Raw genomic sequence first — 25,297 nt, forward strand, 5'->3', positions numbered from 1 at the left:
GTGGAGTTATATCAGGCAATTCTGACTTTATTTCTCGTAATTGTGAGTTTATATCAGGCAATTCTGACTTTATTTCTCGTAATTGTGAGTTTATATCAGGCAATTCTGACTTTATTTCTCGTAATTGTGAGTTTTATATCTCGCAATTTGACTTTTTTTCTCAGAATTGGCGTGATACAAACTCGAAATTGCGAGTTATAAAGTCAGAATTGCGAAGATATATAAACTAACAATTGTGAGACATAAAGTCAGAATTGTGAGATAAAAAAGTAGCACTAACCTTTTTAATTTTTTTATTCAGTGGCGGGAACGGGCTTCCATACATTGTAGCGGTGCCTCAGGTATTGAAATATATTTATTGCCCAAGGTTCACATGTACTCCGTCAGCAGTGTGTATACATTATGTGTATGCGGTGCAGAAGCAGCAGCAAGAGCGCGTTATTGTAACGCGAAAGCACATTAAAATAATGCGTGAACGCGAATCTCTCTTCTTGCACGCAGATTTCTTTTGCTTTGTCACAAAACCAGACGCGATGCTCAGATACACGCTGCTCTCGTCCGGAGAGAGTGCGCGCACTTAAAACATGTCTCCTCTCACTCACTCACTCACTCACAACTCTCTCTATGCTCATGCGCTAGATATTCATTCTTTTCACACCTTTCGTTTTCTAACCTTTTCTGTTCACATCTTTTACCGCGTGCAGTGTGAACGTTCTGATCCATTAACATGGGCTCGGAAAAAAATACGCATCACAGACAGAGCTTGTGAGCCTGGAGTTAGGCATATGCCCGGTCTCTTCTGGGCTCGCGCTCCACATAGGTGCGCTGCATTCTGACTGGATCGGATGGCATACTGCGGGAGGTCGGGACCGCGGAAAATCGTGCTACAAATCTATACATAAATCGCGCACGCTCAAATCTTGATTTTATTACAATTTTGATGAATCGCACAGCCCTAATTTGAACCAATTATTATTGCCTCATCGATAGTTTCTATATAAATAGTCACCCTTAAGCCTGTTTTTCACTTAGGTCTATTTGTATTACTAAAAAATATCAGATTTCTTAATTGTCAAAATTAAGTAGATTACTTGATTAACACAATAATCATTAGTTACAGCCCTTGATTAGTTAAAATATTTCAAAATACAACTGCATTGTTTAGATTTGTGTGATTTTTAAAAGACAAATATTTTGTCATTTAAAAAAAAATCTTAAAAATAGTATTACAATATTTTCTCATTCTAGTGAACCAAGTATCTGTAGCCTACATCTCGTGAGCTAAGAGCATAGTGTTGATAAGTGAAGATATAGCTCATGATCTCCCAAGTGTATGATACAGCTTTCGTTCTTTAGGTCAATCATATATCGGAGCCTCCTGTTCATGAAAAAAAAATAGTTTGAATAAGGAAATAATAATATTCTTTCAAATGTTTAAGTTACCACAGTCATTGCATGCTTTTGTGCTGCACTTTATTTGTACCATTTTGTTTTATTAGAAGATTGGAAAGATAATAACAGTATTGTTTGAAAAGTAAGATCTCTGATTTTAGTCCTTGAAAACCAAAAAAGTAGTGCTTGAAAAGTCCTTGAAAGTCCTGGAATTTCATTTTGCAGTTTCTGTACGAACCCTGTTATAAACCTGTTGTGAACTAAACACAGAAACTTAAAGGTCACTGTTCAGTTTTTCCACCAAAATAAAAGCCTGAGGGCTCAACATTTGAAAGAAAAAGAAATTAACACTTAAGAATTACAATAGCATATGTATTATTCCATCCTTTAAAACTGAAATCCTTCTCCAAAGAGAAGCTAAAAGTAGTAGCTAAAGCTGGTATTTGTGTAATTGTATGTATATCTTAATTAGTTGTGTTCTCTCTTCTACAGGTTAAACTGCATCAGTATTACAGATGAAGGTTGTGCTGCTCTGGCATCAGTGTTTAATTCAAACCTCAGAGAGCTGGATCTGAGCAGGAATCAAATAGGAGACTCTGGAGTGACAGAAATCTCCAGTCTGCTGAGAAATTCACAGACACTACAGATACTCAGGTCTGAATTTGGGTAATCTAAAACATGAATCAATGTAAAGCTCCAGCTGGTCTGTAAACTGATGCTGTGTCACAAGGAATGGGTCAGTGATGTGAAATTGGTGTGTTGGTGTAGATACACTTATAAAATATTGACAGATTGATTTTTTTTTTAAGGTGATGGGAAATGTTTTTATGTATTTATTTAATCTTTCTGTAGACTTTTCAGACTGCAGTATCACTGAAGAAGGTTTTAATACAGTTGCAATCAAAAGTATTCAACCCCCTTGACCTGCAAGACATTTGCTGCAGAGAACATGATTTTATGAAAATTCAATAAAGGCATCAGTATTAGAGAAAGTTTGTTAATACACTTTTGAGTGATTCTGAGAATGGAATATTGATGAATCATGATTAAATTTCTAATTGGATCTAAACATTTATGTTCAAATTTTGGCACAGAATTCTTTTCTTTAAAATCAGCAATAAACGCTGCCTGTAAGTGTTTAGAAGCTTCTGTCACCTCTCTGCTACAGTCTTGGCCCATTCCTCGCCTGAAAAAGCTTCCAGATCACTGATAATCTTTGGTTTTCACATTGGCACTGCTTTCTTTAAATTCAACCAGATATTTTCAATGATAATTAAATCTGGAGACTGAACAGGCCACTCAAGAACATTCTATGACTGATCCCTGAACCAGGCAGAAGTAGATTTGGATGTGTACTTTGTGATGACTGTCCTGCAGGAAAGTCCATTGATCATCAGCTTCAGTCTTTGCACCAAAGGCATCACAATTCTTGTCAAAATGGCCTGATACTTCAAAGAATCCATGATGTCCTTTCATACATGATTTCCACTTCCTGCTGCAGTAAAGCAACCCCATAACAGCACTGATCCACCTCCAAGTTTGACGATGGAGATGGTGTTCTTCTGCTTATGAGCTTTGCCTTTTTTGCAGCAGACATACCGCTGATCTATGGGTCCAAAAAATTCCAGTTTGGTCACATCACTCCATAAAACATTCCAGAACTCCACAGGTTCCTCCAAGTTCAAGTCGGCCTTTTGTTCCTCTTGATCAAGAGTGGTTTTCAGTAAGATGTCTCAACATGAAGGCCATACATATCCTTCTTACACACTGCATTGAAATGTCTTTCCTTCTTTCATTGGGTCATCTTGCAAGTCTTTGGCTGTACATTGCAGGTTTTTCCTCAGTTGCTCTGATTAAACATTTTATGATATTGTGTTTTTTCTCTTCAACACCCTCAAAGGGTTTTCTGGTACAACAAACTTAAAGCTAAGGAATAAGGCTGAGAGCTGTCTCTAGGAACTTTTAATGTCTTGGAAATCTTCATATAGCCTTAGACTTTCTTAAGTAATACAGTTATTTATTCTCTATAGATTCTCTATAGCTTCTGCGAGATCTGTTGACTTTGCCATTTTTGCTACAATCTCTGAAGGGTTGAGTAATTTTGACTGCAACTGTAGGTTATAATTGTGGAAAATTAAAACTGCAAAAATTAAAAATTGCATTTGTTGTAGTTTACGTTCACCAGTATATAACTTTACACAGCTTTACTGTTAAAAGGCCAAAATTCCTGTAGTGCATCTTTTTATTTTCTTCATTCTAAAACATGTACTTGTGTAACAATCTGTGTTATAAGGAAGAATAACATCTTTTTTTCTCATAGACTTTCAGACTGCAGTATCAGTGAAGAAGGTTATAAAGCTCTGTCTTCAGCTCTGAGATCAAACCCTTCACACCTGATAGAGCTGGATCTCACAGGAAATGATCCTGGACCATCAGGAGTCAAGCAGCTCAGTGATTTACTACAGGATCCAAACTGTCAACTCAAGACTCTGAGGTGAGACCTGATGAAATAATGCCACAAAAGTTATACACGTGAAATCAAACAATTTGCATCAAAAATGTTGAAAATGATCAAATTCAATAATTCAGTAAGGCGTACACAATTTGTTGCATCAAAAAATGTTGAAAATGATCAAAGATGAAAGATGAAATGCTGCAGCTGCTGTTGTTTTGATGATAAATGTCAGCACAGTTTAGTTGTGTTAAAAGTTACAGCTTAATCAGACATTTTGGGTCACTAGATGTGCTGGTATTCAGTAGTTTGGTCGATAGTTATACATTTATGATTGTGTTATTGTGGACATTTCTCATGAAAAATATTCAGTGTGATTTATGATCCTGATTGTTTAAATGTTACTGAATGCACTGTACATTAATTTCCATCAAGCTCAGATTCACAACACTGTAGATCACTGATCTAGAATAGAGAACTGGATTGCTCATGACGTCATGAAACTGAAGCTGCCGCGCCGCCATATTAGTAATCCCTAGTGTGCGTAAACGTTCTATTGAATTAAAACTAAATTGTATGATTTTAGCGAGACAACATCACATAAGTCAGCGTTTTTAAAATCATTCTGTACATTCTTACAATGCAAACACTCAAGGGAATTTCCCCTAAGTATTAAAAAGCTACGTTCATTATAGTAGCGAACATCATGAACATGATAAACATCAGACGGAAACTCTGAAGAAATATAACAAATGACAAAGTGCTCATTCTGAAATCTGAAGAAAGATTTATGCTTTGTAAACATGTATACCTTTATTCGCCTTTTTCTCATTAATGTACACACAGCACCCCAGTTATAGTGTTTTTATTCGTACAGTAGGTGCTAACTGCAAATGTTTCAACAATGATTTCATTAACAGCATTCATTTTGAAGCAGGTAATGATTTAAATGCTGGTTAAATTATTATTAATTTAGCATACAACATTTTACATGGAAACAGTAGCTAATGCTAGTAAACATATTTGCACGATCTTGGGGATTCTGAAATAGATGTTGCTCAATCTGAACATTAAAAATATACACATCATAATTTATTCAGAGAATAACTCAATACAGACAGTACGAACATGAAGCTTTATTTCAAGATGGTAAATTAAGCTTTTCATTTCAGTATAGAGCAATATTAACATAAACTATTGTATTATTCATTGTATATTCAAATCAATTTCTGATACTAATAGGTTCATATTTAATAATTCCTGAATAATTACGTACATAAAGAAATAGGCTATATTTTGTGTTTGATCAGTTACCTGAGTCATCAGTGCGCAGCAGACACACACACCTAAAACGGTTTAAAATATATATCCTTATCCTGCCCCAAAAAAAAAACATAAACATTGCAGATAACATGTGAAGTAAAAAATGAATTTACACACAACATAAAAATAATCCTGTTTGACTGATTTTTGCTTCAAATCGGGTGATTTTAGGTCAGCGGTTTGCATGTGACTCAATGGTGCTCTCTGCTGGTAGGGAATAGTAAGATGGCGGATCGAACACTTCCGTTGGCTTCACTGTCTTTTGGCATTTTAGAATGTGATGAGCGATCCAGTCATATATCGATCAGTGCTGTAGATCTACTACAGCAGATCTATCACAGGCCACAAACATGTGATGTGAGTCAGAAGAGAGGATCAGTAATAATTCAGCACACACACACACACACACACACACACACACACACACACACACACACACAACACACACACACACACACACACAAATGTCTGAACCTGCAGTTCCTCTCATAATGAGCAGAATTACTGTTGCATCAACACAGACATCAGTTAAATAAAACTATCCAGAGATGGTCTGAACCCAGATCATGTTCTCTGTTAGTGCATCAGCAATCCAGTGTATGGGGAATTCTGCTACATAATAAGGTGAAGAACCTCCGTGAAATTGGCACCCCATAAAAACAAATAATCACCAAAAATATGCCATTCGTTTCTGCTGCATTTGTGCTGATTTGTGCCACAAAAATGAATGTTTGTGCTAGTTTTGTTTGAGATATTAAACATTATTTTTTTTGGACCGTGTGACGTCACTCTCCACCCCATGTTGCCCAAATCGCTCCAAACCAGCGCAGTTCGTTTGTGCTCGATTTGTCCCCTTTTTTGCCATTAAAACAAACACTGTATCTATTTTCCTTCCGTAGATATAACCAAAATATTTTCGGAGGCTGTGACGTCACTCTCCACCCCAGTTCGTCTAAATCGCACAAAACTGGTGTCATTCGTTTGTGCTCGATTTGTGCCGTTTTGTGCTGTTGAAATGAACGTCAATATATTTCTCCTTCTTAGAAATAACAAAAACAATTCTGGGCAGTGACATCACTCTCCACCCCATGGCGTCCAAATCTCTCCAAACCGGTGCCATTCGTTTGTGAGGTATTTGACCTCCGTGAAGTTGGCCCCCCACCCAACGCAAAACTTCAGTAAAATAGTCTCAATCGTTTGTGCTCCGTTTGTGCTGTAAAAATTTTCGTTTGTGCCGCTTTGGTTTTTTAGATTAAAATAATATTTATAGGTCAATCTGAGGTCACTCAGCCCCTCTTACATACTCCAAATTCACCCAAATAGACTCGTTTGTTAGTGCTTCGTTTGTGCTGGTTTGTGCCGGTAAAATAAACAACCATGACCTCTTCTTAAATATAACAGAAGCATTACTCTCCTCCCTGTTTAGCGTGGCCGCAGAGTTAAAAAAATTTTTTTTAAAAAGTGCTCGTGCTGCCTTAAAATTTTAAGTTTAGTCAGCTCAAACTTCATATTTCAAAGTTGACTAAGCTTTAATTTCAAGGCAGCATCATTCTGTTTCATTTGTGTTTGATTTGTGCCATTAGAATATCAAACATCTAGGTCTAATTCCCCACAAATATTCGTTAATATTAATAATATTAATTAGGTATATAGCCTAGCCTGATTCCAGGTGATCTCCACACCAAATGCCGCGTTTATTTGTGCTCGATTTGTGCGTGAAATGAAATCCTGGTTGTACCTAAAATTCTTCTTAAATAGGCCTATCTAAAAGGGAGGAAAGCAGAAGCACTTAATATGCCATTAGCTATAGGTTATATGTAACTGTATTTGCATGGTTTTACTGTTATTTATCGCACTGCATAATAAGTCAAAAAGGACATAATTTACTTCAGAAAAACTTACAAACGATTATTTATCGCACTGCATAATAAGACAAAAAGGACATAATGGACTGTAGAAAAAGTGCTCAAAGATATAATAGCATTAAGCCATACTGAACGTGTGAAAAAAAAGACCACAAAAAAAGTATAGATAGGCCTACTGTAGATACATATAAAAGAGGTAAAACTTTTTATTAATATTTTGCAATCAAACACCTCAAGCACAAACGAACAGAGCCGTTGGCATGGACAGAGAGCTCCCTGAATTAGCATATATTTGTTATTCCTAGGAAAAATGTTTAGTATTCTAATGGCACAAATCGAGCACAAACAAATTAGAACGATTTAGACTCACAGTAAAAAACAAAAAAAAAAAGAAGACAAAAATATCACCTTTTCAACTTAATGCTGCCTTGAAATTTAAGCTTAGTCAACTTTGAAATATGAAGTTAGTAAAACTTGGAGCTGACTAAACTTAAAATTTTAAGGCAGCAGGAGCACTTTATTTTTTTTTATTTTTTTTTTAACTCTGCGGCCGAACTAAACAGGGAGGAGAGTAATGTTTCTGTTATATTTAAGAAGAGGTCATGGTTGTTTCTTTTAACGGCACAAACCAGTGAGGTTCGAGACCTCCGTGAGGTTGGCCCCCCACCCAACGCAAAACGTCAGCAAAATAGTCTCAATCGTTTGTGCTGGTTTGTGCTGTAAACATTTTCGTTCGTGCCGCTTTTGGTTTTTTAGGTATTAAAATAATATTTATAAGTCATTCCGAGGTCACTCAGCCCCTCCACATACTCCAAATTCATCCCAGATAGACTCGTTTGTTTGTGCCTCGTTTGTGCTGGTTTGTGCCTGTAAAAGTTTAAAGTTTAAAAGTTTTTTAAAATATTAGACATTATACATTATCACTCAGCCCCCATATACTCCAAATTTTAGATATTAAAATAAAATCTATAGTTCTTCTTTTGTGCTGGTTTTTGCCGGTAATATTTTCATTTGTGCTATTTCAGTTTTTTAGATATTAAAATAATATTTATAGGTCATTCTTTAATATATAGGCATTTTTTTTAAAGATTTTTTTTCCTAGTCAAGTAGTCCCATGTTTATATTAAATTGATTAATAATGACCTATTAAACCATCATTTTAATATATAGGCATTTATAGCCTATTCCATGCTCAAGCGCGCATAAAGCACCTGAAAGTATATTGATTGAATGCATATAGGGGAAAAAGAAGACATTGTAATTATTTATTACTTATTACTATTAGAAGTATATCTCTGTGCTAGATTATTGATGGGGAGCTGGGCAATTACTAGTGAATATGACCAAAATAGGGTGTTATTATTATTTTAATATGAATAATAAAAGCGCTATATAGGCGCATTTCATGTGTTTATGAGGAGTATGGGAGTATTTTTGCGGCTACTGTGTGAAATGGAGGCTAATCCCTCGCATTTTTCCAAGTTTTATTTATTTATTTATTTATTTATTTTTATATTTATTTTATTATTTTATTTTTTTTTTTTCCTTTTTTTTTCCTGCGGAAATAATTTTTTTGGATGTGCTTTCTGTCGTCTAATGTAGTCTCCTCTGAAATGGAACTGGAATAGGCTATGAATGTCTATATATTAAAGGATTGTTTAATAGGTTCTTATATTAATCAATTTAATATAAACATGGGACTAGTTGACTAGGAAAAAAAATCTTTAAAAAAACAGTAGCAAACCCCAAAATATTTCTAGCACAAACGAAGCACAAACAAACAAGATTATTTGGGGTAAATTTGGAGCATCTGGGGGGCTGAGTGACCTCAGAATGATCACTAAATATTATTTTAATATCTAAAAAAACTGAAACAGCACAAACGAAAATATTACCGGCACAAACAAGCACAAACGAAGCACAAACAAACAAGTCTATTTGGGGTGAATTTGGAGTATGTGGGGGGGCTGAGTGACCTCAGAATGACCTATAAATATTATTTTTATATCTAAAAAACTGAAACAGCACAAACGAAAATATTACCGGCACAAACCAGCACAAACGAAGCACAAACGATTGAACCTGTGTTTGACCTATAAATATTATTTTAATTTTAAAGAACCAAAACGGCACAAACAAAAATTTTACAGCACAAATGGAGCACAAACGATTGAGACTATTTTGCTGACGTTTTGAGTTGTGTTAGGGGGCCAACTTCACGGAGGTCAAATACCTCACAAACGAACGGCACCGGTTTGGAGGGACGTCACTGGCCCGTTTTTGTATTTGTTATTTTTGAGGACGGGAAATAGATACAATGCAAATTTGAAGGGCACAAACCAGTACAAATCGAGCACAAACGAATGACACCGGGTTTGGAAGCATTAGATTGCATGGGGTGGAGAGTGACGTCACTGTTCGTAAAAAAAAAAGTTATTTTTTTATATAAAAAGAAGTGGTCATAGTTACAGGGTTTCTTTTAACGGCACAAACCAGCACAAATCGAGCACAAACGAATGGTTTGGAGAGATTTGGACGCCATGGGGGTGGAGAGTGACGTCACTGCCCAGAATTGTTTTTGTTATATCTAAGAAGGAGAAATATATTTGACATTCATTTCAACAGCACAAACCCGGCACAAATCGAGCACAAAACGAATGACACCAGTTTTGTGCGATTTAGACGAACTGGGGTGGAGAGTGACGTCACGGCCTCCGAAAATGTTTTGGTTATATCTACGGAAGGAAAATAGATACAGTGTTTGTTTTAACGGCACAAATGGGCACAAATCGAGCACAAACGAACTGCGCTGGTTTTGAGCGATTTGGGCAACATGAGGTGGAGAGTGACGTCACACGGTCAAAAAAGAGAATGTTTCATATCTCAAACACCAAACCAGCACAAACGTTCATTTTTGCGGCACAAATCAGCACAAACGTAGCACAAAAACGAATGGCATAGTTTTGGTGATTATTCCTTTTTATGGGTGCCAACTTCACGGAGGTATAGAAAGAGCCAGCATCAAAAGATCAACTAAATATATCACTATGAATGCTTAGCTGTCACAAGCTAGTTATCTCTTTGCTAACTTTCCTCATCTCCTGCTTAAAAGCCAGAAAGATCTTGAGATTTTTGAGAATCATGATCTAGTGAGTTTTTGCCCCTGAGTTTCTTTTAAAGAATTGACTTTTATCTTTAAAAAAAAAATGTATATATTTAAATGTTCAACTGTTTAAACTTGAACTAGAGGTTTTCGTTAAAAACAATGTTTGATAATCTTTAAATGTTTTGTGATGCAATGCACACTGAATTGATTCCAGCTTCATCTTGTCTTCTGCAGGTTTTTGGGTCCTGCTGCAGATGAAGGCTGTCAGTATGTGAGTGGAATTGTGGGTAAAAAAACCCATTACTCCTGAGAGAGCTGAATCTCACTAAACATAAACTAGGAAACACAGAAGTGAATCAGATCTCTGCTCTACTGCAGGATAAACACTGTACACTAAACACACTGAAGTGAGTATCTTACATCATTTCACATGTTACATGACTAGTAATGTTACAGTCGTCTGTTTTAATTCTCATTTGAGTCCGACCACACGATATAAAGCTTGGAAGAGCCAGGACATTTTTTAATATAACTCTGATTATATTTGTCTGAAAGAAGAAATTCATATACAGGTGCTTCTCAATAAATTAGAATGTCGTGGAAAAGTTCATTTATTTCAGTAATTCAACTCAAATTGTGAAACTCGTGTATTAAATAAATTCAATGCACACAGACTGAAGTAGTTTAAATGACAATGAACTACAAGGTCACCCCATTTATGTTTCGTCAATGTACCTTCTCAACAGTTCAGTAAAATTCAATAACCAAAAATATCAAATACACTCTTCAACCCAGACAACATCTAAAAACCTGAAAAATTGCTCTTTGATGTGTTTGATAACTTGTGGTCTGGGTATATTTGAATTTGTGCCTTGTTTGGACTCAAAGACTCTTTTTGCCATACTGTCCAGCCTTACATCTACTTATAATAATAACGAATGCATTTGTCTTTCAGCTTAAAGATTTGTACTCACTCTCCCAAACCGCTTTGTTCTCTGGTCCAACATTGCTGTGAAGGCTTCCACTGACATTCCTGGAGCTGTTGTCTTCATAGCTTCAAAGGAATGGAACAGATCTTGGTGGAAAAGTGTCTGTGCTTGCATGGTAGCGGGCCAGTAACCACTCCTTACAAAGTCACTGACTTCTGGAGCCCATTGCTTATTGCAATGTTTGCATGTTAGCACCGGAACGTGAAGATTATAACGGCCTGAAAGCACATGAAAGACAAATAACTAACAAGGAACTAAAGTAATATGTTAGATAAACAATATTTTTAACCCAGTCCTACCATTTATGCAAACGAGTATGATGGATCTAGCAACAGAGATTGCAACATCACCAGTGTCACAGGAGCATATATTTTGAGGAAAGGCTGTTGGCAGCAAACAATCTGCAAGAGCAAAGGACAATCAGGATGACATTAAAGAATGTTTGGATTGTTAGCAAGTACTTGGAAAACAATGAATAATTTAATAATTGTGTGTTGATGAAAAAATGCAAATCAACTGAAAAAGAGACACCAACCTTGTTCACAGATGATGTACTTATCATCATGGAGTTTCACAAACTCTGTTGGGGGAATGTATTTATAAAAGCCATTTATGGTGATCTGCCTACTGTGCAGAGTGGCGCGTTTATGTACCAATTGATCACACTCTGGCACAAAACCACTCTGAGGGCAAAACATTCCCTGCAACGGATGATGGCTTCTGTCACGTGACAGCGGTTGCACTTCATCTGGACAATGTTCTCAGCTGACAACAAGTTGTGAATGTTTTGTGGCCTCGCCTGTTGCCAACATTGTTGGACCCCTTTCTGTCTTTGACACCAACTGGACAAAGATGACTGCTGAGCAAAAGCATGCCCATCAATGCTCTCTGAATCCCGTAGAAGGTCCTCAAGCCTCTGCATATTAAAATCTTCAGAGAGAGAAAGAGAAACATAAAAACATTGCAATTCCACTACCACTGACTTCTTTTGAGGCATTTCCATTGCTTTTAATACAGGGACAGTCCAGTGATAGCAGAGAAGGCAGAGGGTGAAAGGATAGTTGGAAATGGGCGATCAAATCCATGACCCTTAATATTCTGTGTAGGTGCTGGCTGTAAGTATTGTTGCACACTTAACTGTGAAACTAAACAACAACCATGTGATTTTGCTGAGAAACAGTGATGCTATTGTCTAAAGTTTTCCTATTTCTGTCATGTTGACAGGGCTGAATGCACCAAATTGTGGTAACTTTAATATTTGAGGCATGTTTGGGGACTGTAGAAAAAGCATTTAGAAAAGAAGCATCATTAGATGACTAGTTGCTAAACAGCTAAAGTGCAGGTATAATGAGGCTTCCTTTTTACGTAACTCATTGTTTTTATTTGAAGCATACCATATCATGAAAAGTGTTTTTAAAGTAGTTTTTTCTACTTACCAGGATTTTGGTAGCTAGTACATGAAGTTGTGATGGTGGAACTAGCACATGGAGAAGTACCAGCACCAACTGTTTGGAAGTAAAAATGCATCCCCGAGCTAAGAACAGCTTCTAGTTTGTTCTTATTTCCTTTTGACATTGTACTTAAACAGAAAATAAAGATGTCAGTTAGATCTGAGATCTGCCTGCAACTCAAACTTGCTGACTTATTTTTCACCATGGACAAACAAACTTCAAACTAACTAAAGTAATAAAAATAAACATAACAAAATAGAAATACAACATAATCTATAAACAGAACACATCAGACAAACTGCATATTAACTTAAGTAATCCAATTGATGTTAATGATATTGAACTGCAAGGTAAAGTAAGTGTGTGATATCAAAGTAATCCCGAATCTCTTAGTTTATATCTGCTCCCGAACCGAATTAATCCTTGGAGATTTCTTGACTCCCGGAAATGACTTTGTGCAGGTTGGGAAGTCTGTCACATTATTGACCCCTGGGGGGTCCTGTAGGCTTAGGCTAACCATGCCACTTTAGCTAAAAATGTTAGCAAATACTAATTCAGTCTGTTGATTTGTAGTGCTGTCATCAGCCATGTCTAAAAGCTGAAGACCCATGTCAAACCATAATAAAAAACTGTCCATTTTATTTATTTCAAACTGCAACAGGCTTACAGTAGAAGTTATCTTAGGCTGATGTCAATGGTAGGATACCAGATGTGCTAAGAGTAGCCCACGGTTCCACTAACAACTCATTTTAAAAAAATTAACGCATTACGCTGCCATTTCTACACATTCCCCCACTTAATATAAACACTCAAATAACAAAAAAAATAAATATAACACCACCACCACATTAACTGACCTGTTTGAAGATGTAACGGGACGCGCATCAGGTGCAGGTGAAGAGGCGGACTGAGCCTCGCTGGTGACGTCATCGCAGCTGAAGGTGACGCGTGGTATTTAGACGCATCTGCTCTCCACCGAAGTTAATGGGAAGGATTGGCGTATCATATGCACGCAAAATTGGACTTTGGCGTACGCATTACACGCAATTTGAAAGTGTAAAGTCGTGTTATTTATACGCAGATAGGTGAGGACGGGTTGCTTTGGGACACACATTGCGTCTGAGCGCTCTGTCGCACCTGTTACACGCACCTGTCACTGTAAACTGACCTGTCAATCATCTTGTAACAATTAACATCCTCCACATTCAGTTTAATTTGACTTCCTACTGTACTGGAGAGAAAAGAAGAAGCTTGTTGGTCTTTCATGCGGAGAAACTCTGCTCATATTTTCTGAATAATGATGCATTTAAAAGTTAATGACCAAATGGATGTTTATAAAAGTTCACATTGCTGTTGCAGATGAACTATAACACAGATAACAAGAAATAAATATTTTTAACCAGGTTAAATGCTGATTATTAGTAACTCAAACCCCTTTATGTAAACCTCTCTACCGTCGATCGCGCACCGCATAAACACATTTCATTACACCAAATACACAAAATAATGTTGTTTTTAGCAGCATCATATGACCCTTTAAAGAGGAAGCAAAGGAGGATCGGTTGCCAACCTGACAGTAAAGCTCATTAATACTCAAAAACCATTATTCAACAGCTGACTGTCCCAAACTGATAACAAAAAAAAGCATTTATTTATTGTTTGTGTGATATTTATTCCAAATAAAAAAGGAGTGTGGAGAAATGTTTAAAAAAATCAAACAGCAGGTTAAATGTGTTTTCCTGAACATCAGATCATTTAAGAGGATTTTAACATCAACATTGCATCTAAGAAAAAGAAAACGGACAACACCAAGCTGTTTAAATAAATGATTAGAAAATATTCCACACAGAAATACTGTTTTTAATAAACTGTTTTAATTTATTGTAAAAGTGCTGTTTGTACTGTTGAGAATGACATGAAAATGAAGAGAAGCACAATATGATCTTTTTTTGCGCTTATGTAGGAAAAGTCACAAAGTCTCATGAAAACAAACTTTTCTTCAAATAGTGAATAAAATGACACAAACAGCGAGTAAAAGGTGCAGCATTTCTAAACACTGAAGCTGTCAGTCAGTTCAGCACAAACTCACTGTGTGTGAAAACTCCCGTTTTAATCAATTCATCTGTCAAAAATCTGCACAATCCAGCTTTTATTTACACTGTGTTTCTGCTTTGTTTGTTGTAATGAGAGCATTTGTGATTGTTAGCAACAGACAGACACAGAGCTAACTTAATATAGAATTAAATAGAGTAACAATGTGTAGAAAATGTAAGAGAGATCATGGAAATGTTTTAAGTAACATGGAAATTTCACACATTGTAGATCTGCTTTATATCTTTTGAAACATTTAAGTGCTGCACTTGACAATCACATTTAAACACGTGAATCATTATGAATGAGTTTAATACAAATATTATTAAACTGAAGAGCCAGACAGACTCATCTGAGCTTCTTCCTCCTCTGTTCCAGCTTTACATTAAACACTGTAATGAGAGAGAAAATCAGCTTGAATAAATCAGTTAAAATCAAGTTTCATTAAAAACATGTTACATTTAATGATCTGTATAGATAGTTCTAAAACAATATTTGATTCCATTCAAATCATATTTTCTCTACTCAATTTCATTCATAAACAGTGTGAGTTCTTCTTGATTCAATGTTTACTGCTAAAGAGATATAAGCATTTACATTTATTGCACTAACGAGTGTACACTAAATATAATAAATGACATTTAAACCAAATACAAATATAATCAAATTCTTTTGTCTTAAAGACAAATCTTTCAGTTAAATGTTGCACTAGTTAAAGCTGTTTGTCCTCTAGTTTAAACATGTTTGTGTTGGTCTCAGTAAATAAGTGAAATTATTGCACAGCTAGCTGGAATACTGGATTCTGATTGGTCAGTCGTGTCATTCTGAGGTGTGTTATTCATTAGGTGTGTTGTCATTAGCAACGCAGAATAACACACAGTCATACGGTATTTGAGTCGGGCGTTTCTTTGACTTCTCTCGTATCACAGCACCGCGCTCTCACTCGTTTCATTCAAACACAACTGCTATTAGCTTGGTGCCTCAGTTACTGACTGTATTTACCCTCAAACCAAACCGCAGGAGATTCCTGTTAATAGTAGACTTGAGGAGACATTGTTCAAAGTGTGTCTTCTTGTTAAAAGTTGTTGCTAACTGACGAGAAGTGTTTAGCTGAATCTAAATTGTGTCTAATTCTTCACTTCTGTGTCAAGAAAGCATATAATAAGTGTGATAATGCACATGCAGCCGGATGTTATCACAGAATAAGTCTCTTCAGGAGGACACAAGTCCTGATCACCCTGTCGGGTTTATTCTGTGATAACAAGCGGCTGGAGGTACATTATCTCTTACAGAAAGTAAGTGTAAAGTAATGTGACGTGTTGCTTGTCAAAGTAAAAACACACACAAGAGACAGAGACATTGATCATGTGATGCTGGACGACTGTGAGCTGAAGCTGAATCTGCTCTGATTTTACCAGCGTTTTCCTACAATCTGAACAAATCTATTTCAAACTGTAATGATTCACTATTACTGATGTCATTAATAAAGAAGCTCAACCTTAAAAAACATTCTAAAACAAACCCTTCTAAACAAACCTCCATTATCATTTGATAAACTCTTCAACTTTACATTTCATTCAGACACAAACCCTTTGAAATAAAGCTTGATGATCATTTGATAAACTCTTTTCACAAATATTTGAAAGTATATATTTGTTCATATATCAGAGGTAAATGAATCTCTTTAATATCACAAAGTGAAGTTTACTCACCTCAGTTTACAGTTTGAGTCTCGTAGCACATCAATGAGCTTCTGCTTTGAGTCTCCAATCATATTATAACTCAGATCAAGCTGTTTTAGAAACTGCAGAGCTTTTGTGCTTGTCAAAGACTGAGTTAAAGAAGAAACATCTGTAATGCCACAGCAACAAAGACTAGAAAGATACAAACAGAGGAAGAGATATCATCTTACAAACAAATCATTAAGATGAAGAATCTTTCACAAATATAATGTGAACACATTCATCATGAGATATTGAGTATAAAGTGTTTTGTTTAACTCTTATGTGCTGTTCGTTTGAGGAGGACACTCGTGCTGTTTGAGGTCTCCAGAGAACACAGAGAACAAAAGATAGTTTTTTTAACGAAATGTTAAAACAAAATGTTTTTTTAACAAATGTAAATTTACTCGGTTTATTAATGTTTTTACTCCACATTTTTGTAGTTTTTTAAGGATTTATGATATTTTTAATATTTATAAAAATAAATTAAAAGTGCTGGTTGTCACCTCTTCAGACATTTTTGACAAATTATGTAACAACAAAATCAAAATTTTTACAGTCTCCCATTAATGTCTACGGTTGTTTTTGTTTTTGTTTTGTTTTTTTGGTGTGTGTCTGCATTGTGAACGTGTGGAAGGGTTGCCACTTCATTTTTTGTATTTTGTGGTCTGAATTGTGTGGATTTATTGATTTTATTTGATAAATTAAGAAGAAAAAGTATTGATTTTATAATTTCCTCATTCATTTCAATGTGAGTCTCCAGAGAGTGACTTTTTTTTTCACACTAACACACAACCAGATATCAATCCAATTTAATTTTCTATTTGTAGAGCTCCCAAGTGATGACAACCGTACAACGTCTCATGACATTTAGATAAAGGGAACTTTTTATTTTTATTATTTCAGCAAACATCATTTGGGGTCTCAAAAGACCTTGAACAGCACATAAGAGTTAAACAAAGTGATTTTCATCATTTTGATTCTTGTATGTGAATGTTACTGACCTTAATCTCTCCAGTTTACAGCGTGAATCCTTCAGTACGTCACATAAGTGATTCACTCCTGTGTTTTTTATTTGATTCCAGCTCAGGATCAGTTCTCTCAGGTGTGATGGGTTTGATTTCAGAGCTGAAGTCAGGATGAGACACTGTTTCTCTGCAATACTGCAATCACACAGACTGAAGACAGAAAGAGAAAACACAATGAATCAGACACGTTATGTTCATGTGTGAGTAATTCATCATGTGTTAACACCATACAGTGCAATTATTAAAAATTAAAAAAAAAAGTAACATTTCCAAAACCTTACATTTACATTACATTTAGTCATTCAGCAGATGCTTTTATCCAAAGAGACTTACAAATGAAGACAATGGAAGCAATCAAAATCAACAAAAGAACAATGATACGCAAGTGCTAGAACAAGTCTCAGTTAGCTTAAGTGACTTACAAATGAGGACAAATATATATATATATATGTTTGAGTTATTTCACAATAAACAAATTTAAATTGTAGCCTACATAGTTTGTGCAATTACATTTATTTAAATTGAACGTTGAAAGATAATATTGATCATGTTCTATTCTGTAAAGTTAAAAGAAATCATACACTGTCAGAATAAAAAGGTTGCATTTTATGCCTGCAACAGCCTTTCAGTGTCAGTCCCTTATGAAAATGAACCATGGTTTTACTAAAGTGACAATAGTTCAACTGTAATATTTGTAGATTTGAATCATGTGTAAACAAAAACATATTTAAACTATGTGTAAACAAAAATATAACCAAATTACTTACAATTAAGGCGTACTGCATGTTAAAATGCGTTTTAAACAAAGTTAAGTGGTTATCATTACCCATTTAACTCATAGTAATTTAATACATTTCATAATTTAAAGGTTTAGTTCAGAAGTATCGTATCGGTATCGATATCGACGATACTGTCCTGAAAAATATCGGTATTGTATCGAAAACAAAATGGAATGGGTGATACCACTTTAGTTCTGGCTAAAAAAATGTGAATTGTTTTCATTATTATTATTATTATTATTATTAAAGTAATACTGTATTTTCTACTTGCTCTCCTATGCATTATTAACGTGATGGTTTAAATGTTGTATAATGTTCCCTGGGAAATAAATATAAAACAAGAGATGACTCAGATTCATGATTTTTATTCCTATTTTATCAGATTATGTTGTTGTGTTGAGTTTAAAAAAAAGTGAAAGTGAACATGAAAGTCGTGACATTTGTCAAGTAGGGTAACCCATACTCGGAATTGGTGCTCTGCATTTAACCCATCCAAGTTGCACACACACAGCAGTGAGAAGTGAACACACCGTGAACACACACACCCGGAGCAGTGGGCAGCTATATATCCAGCACCCGAGGAGCAACTGGGGGTTCAGTGCCTTGCTCAAGGGCACTTCAGTCATGGGTATTGAGGGTGGAAGAGAGTGCTGTTCATTCACCCACCGGGGAGGGATGTTCAGACGCACACTTAGCGGTTTAGCCAATCACAATACACTGAGCCAGCTGACCAATCTCAGCCCATTGTGTATTTCTGAGTAGGGCTGTGCGATATGAGGAAAATATCTAATTGCGATTTTTTTTGACAGATGTTGCGATTGCGATTTGATTTGCGATTTTAAATTTGTAAAGTCAAGCTTCAGCTCAATATTGTCAATATGCACAGTATGAGTATCATTACCCTGCTGAAAAAAAGCATACATTTTTACAGTTTCCATTAAACCATTACAAAATTCCTCTTTGTTTTTAGCATTATTCCAGTAGGAATTACTGTTGTTCTATTGGTTGCCATCTGCCATATTACATCCCACCAATAGAATCCATCAAATAGACACCATTATAGTTTACATTAAAACCAATACAAGTCCCATTATAACCCTGAAATCCATTAAATTTTCAATTTTGTTTTGGGAGGGGTTCTATGTATATATATATATTTTTATTATTTTTTTTTTTTTCAGCAGACAATATTATAATGGTATAACTATTTTTACAGAATTAACTTAATTACTGAATTTAATAACTGGAAAGATTTGTTATTTATTTTTTTTTTTTATAAATAAAGAACTGTATTTCTTTAGTCAATTATTAAAGTATTACATATGTTACATTGTATTTGGGATTTAAAGAACAAGTGGAAAATGTGCTGAATGTTTCATTTCATCCAAGTGAAATTAGCAAGCAGTTAGACTGAATTTAAATTTGTTTTAAACGCGGAGCCAGGCGCGAGTCGACGCAGGTTGCGTGCGTGCGTCAAGCCTCATCCATACTGCCAGATGCGCCCGTGGAGATTTGCGCTGCAGAGCCACGCGTGAATATTACCGAGCATTACGAAACAGTCTGCGTGAGTGCGGCAAGTGTGACCGGCTCGTCCGTGACGCGGGATTCGCACCGCGTGGGGCACAGAGAAGCGAGTATGAGAAGCATTCAGAGACACAGGCTGTGTGTGCGGTCTTCTGAACTGGGAATAACGAACATGCAATAAGGGATGCTCTTGATATGCATTGTGATGCAGCTTTTGCAAATTACCTTTTTTGTTCGTTGTCTGTCGTTTCAAAGCTTAAGTTACATAACGTTTTTCTTTAGTTTTAATTTGCCTAACTCTCGATCTGACCCTGTAGACGCCATAATGCCACTCTGACTCTCTCCCACTTTCGTGTTTTTTTTTTTGTTTTTGTTTTTGTTATGGTGGGTGTTTACTCAGTTGTCTAGAGCAGAGCTGATTGGGGAGAGCGGAGGTGCGCTCACTCTATTGGTTAGTAAGACTGACCCACTCAAGGCTGGCAGTCATGCATATGTTCTGGAACAGAGTAATATTGCATCCACATCGCAGGCTTTTGCGATTTGCAAATAGCAACGTCTCAAATCGCGATTTCGATTCGATTTCGATTAATCGCACAGCCCTATTTCTGAGGGAGAGGCTTCATAAAATAAGGAAATAATCAAGGCATTTGTGAGAGAAGGGACAGAGCGGTGTGGAATAAAGGTAAATTATGTGAAAAATAATGTGTTTTTTTTAAACAAATCATGAACACAGACTGCACCCCATAAACACAATCAAGCCTAGAAAAAAAAAACACCCCCTTAAAATAAAATAGTATTATCACACTTTATTATTTAGTTTATTATTTTATAAAAAATAAAAACTAAATAAAGTGCAATAGCATCATCATCACTATTATTAATTTATGTTTTATTGTTATGTTTGATGGGTCCCATGTGCCATGTGAGGACCAAACCAAATCTCCAGGTTTTCAGAAGAGAATCAGGCTGAAAAACTGATGTGCTGCCCTGAATATAGGGCTTCAAGATAGCTGGGGGGGCAATAAACAAAATTTCTTAAGAGTCTACATCTAGCTGTATTATATAAATAATACAGCTAGAATTGTACTTGTGAAGAACTGTATACACAGAGGAAGGTCTTACTACTATTAGTGCAACAGGAGAAAGCACTTGTGTCCTCTGTAGACATTACTATCATCACAGTGTTGCCAAGTCTGCAGTTTTCTCATGGAATTGGGAAACTTTGTCACTGTTGCCGTGGGTTAAAGTGACCCCAGTAACGTGTATTTTAGCCCCGGCACATGATTTTTACAATTAAGGCGTACTGCATGTTAAAATGCGTTTTATAAAACAAAGTTAAGTGGTTATCATTACCCATTTAACTCATAGTAATTTAATAAATTTCATAATTTAAAAGTTAATTCAGAAGTATTGTATCGGTTATCGACGATACTGCCCTGAAAAATATCGGTATTGTATCGAAAACAAAATGGAATGGGTGATACCACTTTAGTTCTGGCTGTGTATTAAACATCTACATGTGAATTGTTTTCATTATTATTATTATTATTATTATTAAAGTAATACTGTATTTTCTACTTGCTCTCCTATGCATTATTAACATGATGGTTTAAATGTTGTATAATGTTCCCTGGTAAATAAATATAAAACAAGAGATGACTCAGATTCATGATTTTATTCCTATTTTATCAGATTATGTTGTTGTGTTGAGTTTAAAAGTGAAAGTGAACCTGAAAGTCGTGACATTTGCCAAGTATGGTAACCCATAATTGGTGCTCTGCATTTAACCCATCCAAGTGCACACACACAGCAGTGAGAAGTGAACACATCGTGAACACACACCCGGAGCAGTGGGCAGCTCCAGATCCAGCACCCGGGAGAGCAACTGGGAGTTCAGTGCCTTGCTCAAGGGCACTTCAGTCATGGGTATTGAGGGTGGAAGAGAGTGCTGTTCATTCACCCACCGGGGCGGGATGTTCAGACGCACACTTAGCGGTTTAGCCAATCACAATACACTGAGCCGTTGACCAATCTCAGCCCATTGTGTATTTCTGAGTAGGGCGGTAAGAGCGGTGTGGAATAAAAGGTAAATTATGTGAAAATAATGTGTTTTTTTAAAAAACAAAGCATGAACACATGTTAGACTGCACCCCATAAACACAATCAAGCCTAGAAAACAAAAACACCCCTTTGTCACTGTTGCCATGGGTTGAAGTGACCCCAGTAACGTGTATTTTAAAATGCCCCGGCACATGATTTTTTAACAAGGGACACCCTCGAGACATGGTTAGTTTTGGGCAAGTTTTGAGTAGGCAGATTTTGTTTTGAAAACCTGGCAACCCTTTTTGTCAACTATTGACTTTATTTTCTCTCACCGGACTTGTGTGTGTATGTGTGTGTGTGTGTGTGTGCGCGAGTGTTTTGTGTATGTGTGTGTGTGTGTGTGTGTGTGTGTGTGTGTGTGTGTGTGTGTGTGTGTGAGAGTGTTTGTGTATATGTGTGTGAGTGTGTGATGTAAAAATGTAAAAGAAGAAAGCAGGCATTTGGATCAAAGCACTGTGAGGCAAGGGAGGGGAGACTCAAAATATTCATAAACTTAAAACACATTTTTGCCCCATTTGTGTTTGTTATTTTAATACTTACACTATTATTTAAAGTATAAAACATTGTTTTTTTATAATAAAAAGCATGGCTTTTAATCATATTTTTAAGGGGCATCCTTCAGGACCGCGGACAGGATTCATGACAGTTGTGAGGAGAAGGAAAGTTATTTAGATGAAAGATCAGGAGGGAACATAAATTCGAAATACATTGTGTGCACAGATCAATAATTTAAACACTGCAATATTCCATAAATATAATAACTGTTAACTTTAATTTCATGGTGACTTTCTGAAAGCAAACAGTAATCTTTATCAATCTCTACAGCAGTTACAGTGAGATTAATGATACTAACATTAGTTTCTCCAGCTTGAATTGTGTGTTCATCAGTAGATCACTGAGGTTTTTCACTCCAGAGTCTCCTAGTAGTTCATTACAGCTCAGGTCCAGTTCTCTCAGGTGTGATGGGTTTGATTTCAGAGCAAGTCAGGATGAGACACTGTTTCTCTGTAATACTGCATCTACACAGACTGAAGACAGAAAGAGAAAAACACAATGAATCAGACACGTTATGTTCATGTGTGAGTAATTCATCATGACTTAACAACATACAGTGCAATAATAAAATGTTGCCAAAACCTGAAAACAAAATAAATAAATAAATAAACAAAAAAAAAAAAAAAACTAGGATTTGAGGATATAAGCTAGTTACATTTCAAGTCTGAAGAATCTTTAGTCAGACCAAAAAAAAAAAAAAGTTTTGTGATTTGTAAAGTAATTAAGATACAGGATAAACTATAGAACCACTTTACAATAACATTAAAAATGTAAAAATAGTTTAAATGTAACAAATCAAGAAAATACAAATTTACTTCAAGACATTTTAAGATTGTAGTTTACAGTCAACAAGTACATTTTGGGATCATATTTTGTTCTTATTGTGATGCACGTCTGAGTGAAACAGTTTTTTTTTTTTTTTTTTTTTTTTTAACTGCAGGTCAGGAATTTATTTTAGATGAAAAGCTGATAATTGTTTGCTATTGCTGTGATCTCATGTGACTGACAGGTTTTCCCGTCTTCACATCATCAGACAAGAGAAAAGATGTGTTTGTGAGGGAAAGGGATAGTTATTTTCATTAAAGATCACAAGGGTACATTCATTTCTGGAAATAAATTATGTACCCTGATAAATCAATTTCACTGTAACTGCTGTAGAGTGTAATGATACTAACTCTAGTTTCTCCAGCTTGAATTGTGTGTTCATCAGGTAGATCACTGAGGTTTTTCAATCCAGAGTCTCCTAGTAGTTCATTTACAGCTCAGGTTCAGTTCTCTCAGGTGTGATGGGTTTGATTTCAGAGCTGAAGTCACAGCAGAACAACCTTCATCTGTCAAACCACAGAAGCTTAACCTACATTGAGAGAAATGAGAAAAGTCAAACTTCATTCGGTTTCATTTAAATAAAACACTTTTTTGATTCTTGTATGTGAATGTTACTGACCTCAATCTCTCCAGTTTACAGCGTGAATCCTTCAGTACGTCACATAAGTGATTCACTCCTGTGTTTTTTTTTTGATTGGCCATTCTCGCTCAGGTCCAGTTCTCTCAGGTGTGACGGGTTTGATTTCAGAGCTGAAGTCAGGAAGAGACACTGTTTCTCTGTAATACTGCATACACACAGACTGAAGACAGAAAGACAAAACAAAATGAAAACGACACGTTATGTTCATGTGTGAGTAATTCATCATGTGTTAACACCATACAGTGCAATAATAAAAATGTTGCCAAAACCTGAAAACAATATAAGTAAATGATTAATTACACAGCCATAAACTAAAACAAAAACAAAACTAGCATTTGAGGATATTAGTTACATTTCAAGTCTGAAGAATCTTTAGTCAGACCAAAAAAAAAAAAAGTTTGTGATTTGTAATGTAATTAAGATACAGGATCAACTATAGAACCACTTTACAATAACATTAAAAATGTAAAAACATAGTTTAAATATAACAAATCAAGAAAATTCTGTTCATAAATCAAAATTTACTTCAAGACATTTTAAAATTGTAGTAACAAATACATCTGTCAAATTACAGCAGCTTAATCTACATTGAGAGAAAGAGAGAAGATAAAACTATTTAATAAAGTCACAATGTCTTAATAAAACAAAAACAAAAACAAAAAAAGAGGGGGAAGAGTGTCTGAACACCTTTGGATAATTTTCCACAATTTGGTCTTCAAAACAGAAAAAAAAAATAAGTGTTTAATTTAATCAAATAATTTACACTTCTCATGATTTATGTACAATTTATCCTGATTCTTTCATCTTTTTATTTCTGTCACATAATTCCTATTTCATCTTTTGTCTAAAAATGAACATACTGTCTAAAATAAAAGTCCTGACTGTGTATTTGTGCTTAAATGGATTCTGGTCTGCACATCACTACAAATTTCTGTATACTCAGGAGAAAAAACGTTGTGCAATTTTTACTACAGAATCAATCAAGTGATAATTAAAGGCAGCGTAAGCAGTTTTTCAAAAACGCTTTGGAAAACTGAATCGGGCCGAATAGCAAAACAAACTTGTAGCCAATCAGCAGAAAGGGGCGTGTCTACTCAGGATGCGGAGGAGAGAGCGTTCAGTCTACAGGATGGACATTAGCTGAGACGAGCAACAGAAAGATAGAGATGGAGGATAAAAAACAAAACACAAGAGGAAAACATTTGTGGAACAAAAGAAGGCTTAAGGCAAGAAGTAGGACCCGTGTAAATTTCTGTGGAGAGAACTGGAGAGAACGAGGTTGCTTTGTTTATTCTCAATATGTGAGTAACACTGTGTCTAAATCAGACGCACGGCGTGCTCTACAACAGCTAAAGTCTGTGTAATATGGTGTACTGTAATAGCCTTGGACATCAAGCACCGATCCCAAAATCAAGCCATAATCCCAACATCACTTCATTAAAACCATTAAAAC

General features: G+C 35.7%; 2 protein-coding genes across 2 annotated transcripts in view; both read right to left on the reverse strand.

Annotated features, from left to right (window-relative positions):
- Positions 1-14,214, reverse strand: part of LOC109087587 — a 114,353-nt gene extending 100,139 nt beyond the window's left edge. Inside the window, exons 1-2 of the mRNA XM_042749115.1 lie at positions 13,436-14,214; positions 12,564-12,706 (exon numbers count right to left, since the gene is read on the reverse strand). The gene's annotated coding sequence lies outside the window, so the exon portion shown is untranslated. The remainder of the gene's footprint in view (positions 1-12,563; positions 12,707-13,435) is intronic.
- The window catches only part of LOC109084161 (NACHT, LRR and PYD domains-containing protein 12-like), a 941,455-nt gene that overhangs the window by 45,362 nt on the left and 870,796 nt on the right, over positions 1-25,297 (reverse strand). Inside the window, 3 exon segments of the mRNA XM_042749119.1 lie at positions 17,395-17,568; positions 22,678-22,774; positions 23,639-23,733. Coding sequence (XP_042605053.1) covers positions 17,395-17,568; positions 22,678-22,774; positions 23,639-23,733 — 366 coding nt within the window.

The sequence above is a fragment of the Cyprinus carpio genome, chromosome B22, assembly GCF_018340385.1.
Source record: "Cyprinus carpio isolate SPL01 chromosome B22, ASM1834038v1, whole genome shotgun sequence".
NCBI lineage: Eukaryota > Metazoa > Chordata > Actinopteri > Cypriniformes > Cyprinidae > Cyprinus > Cyprinus carpio.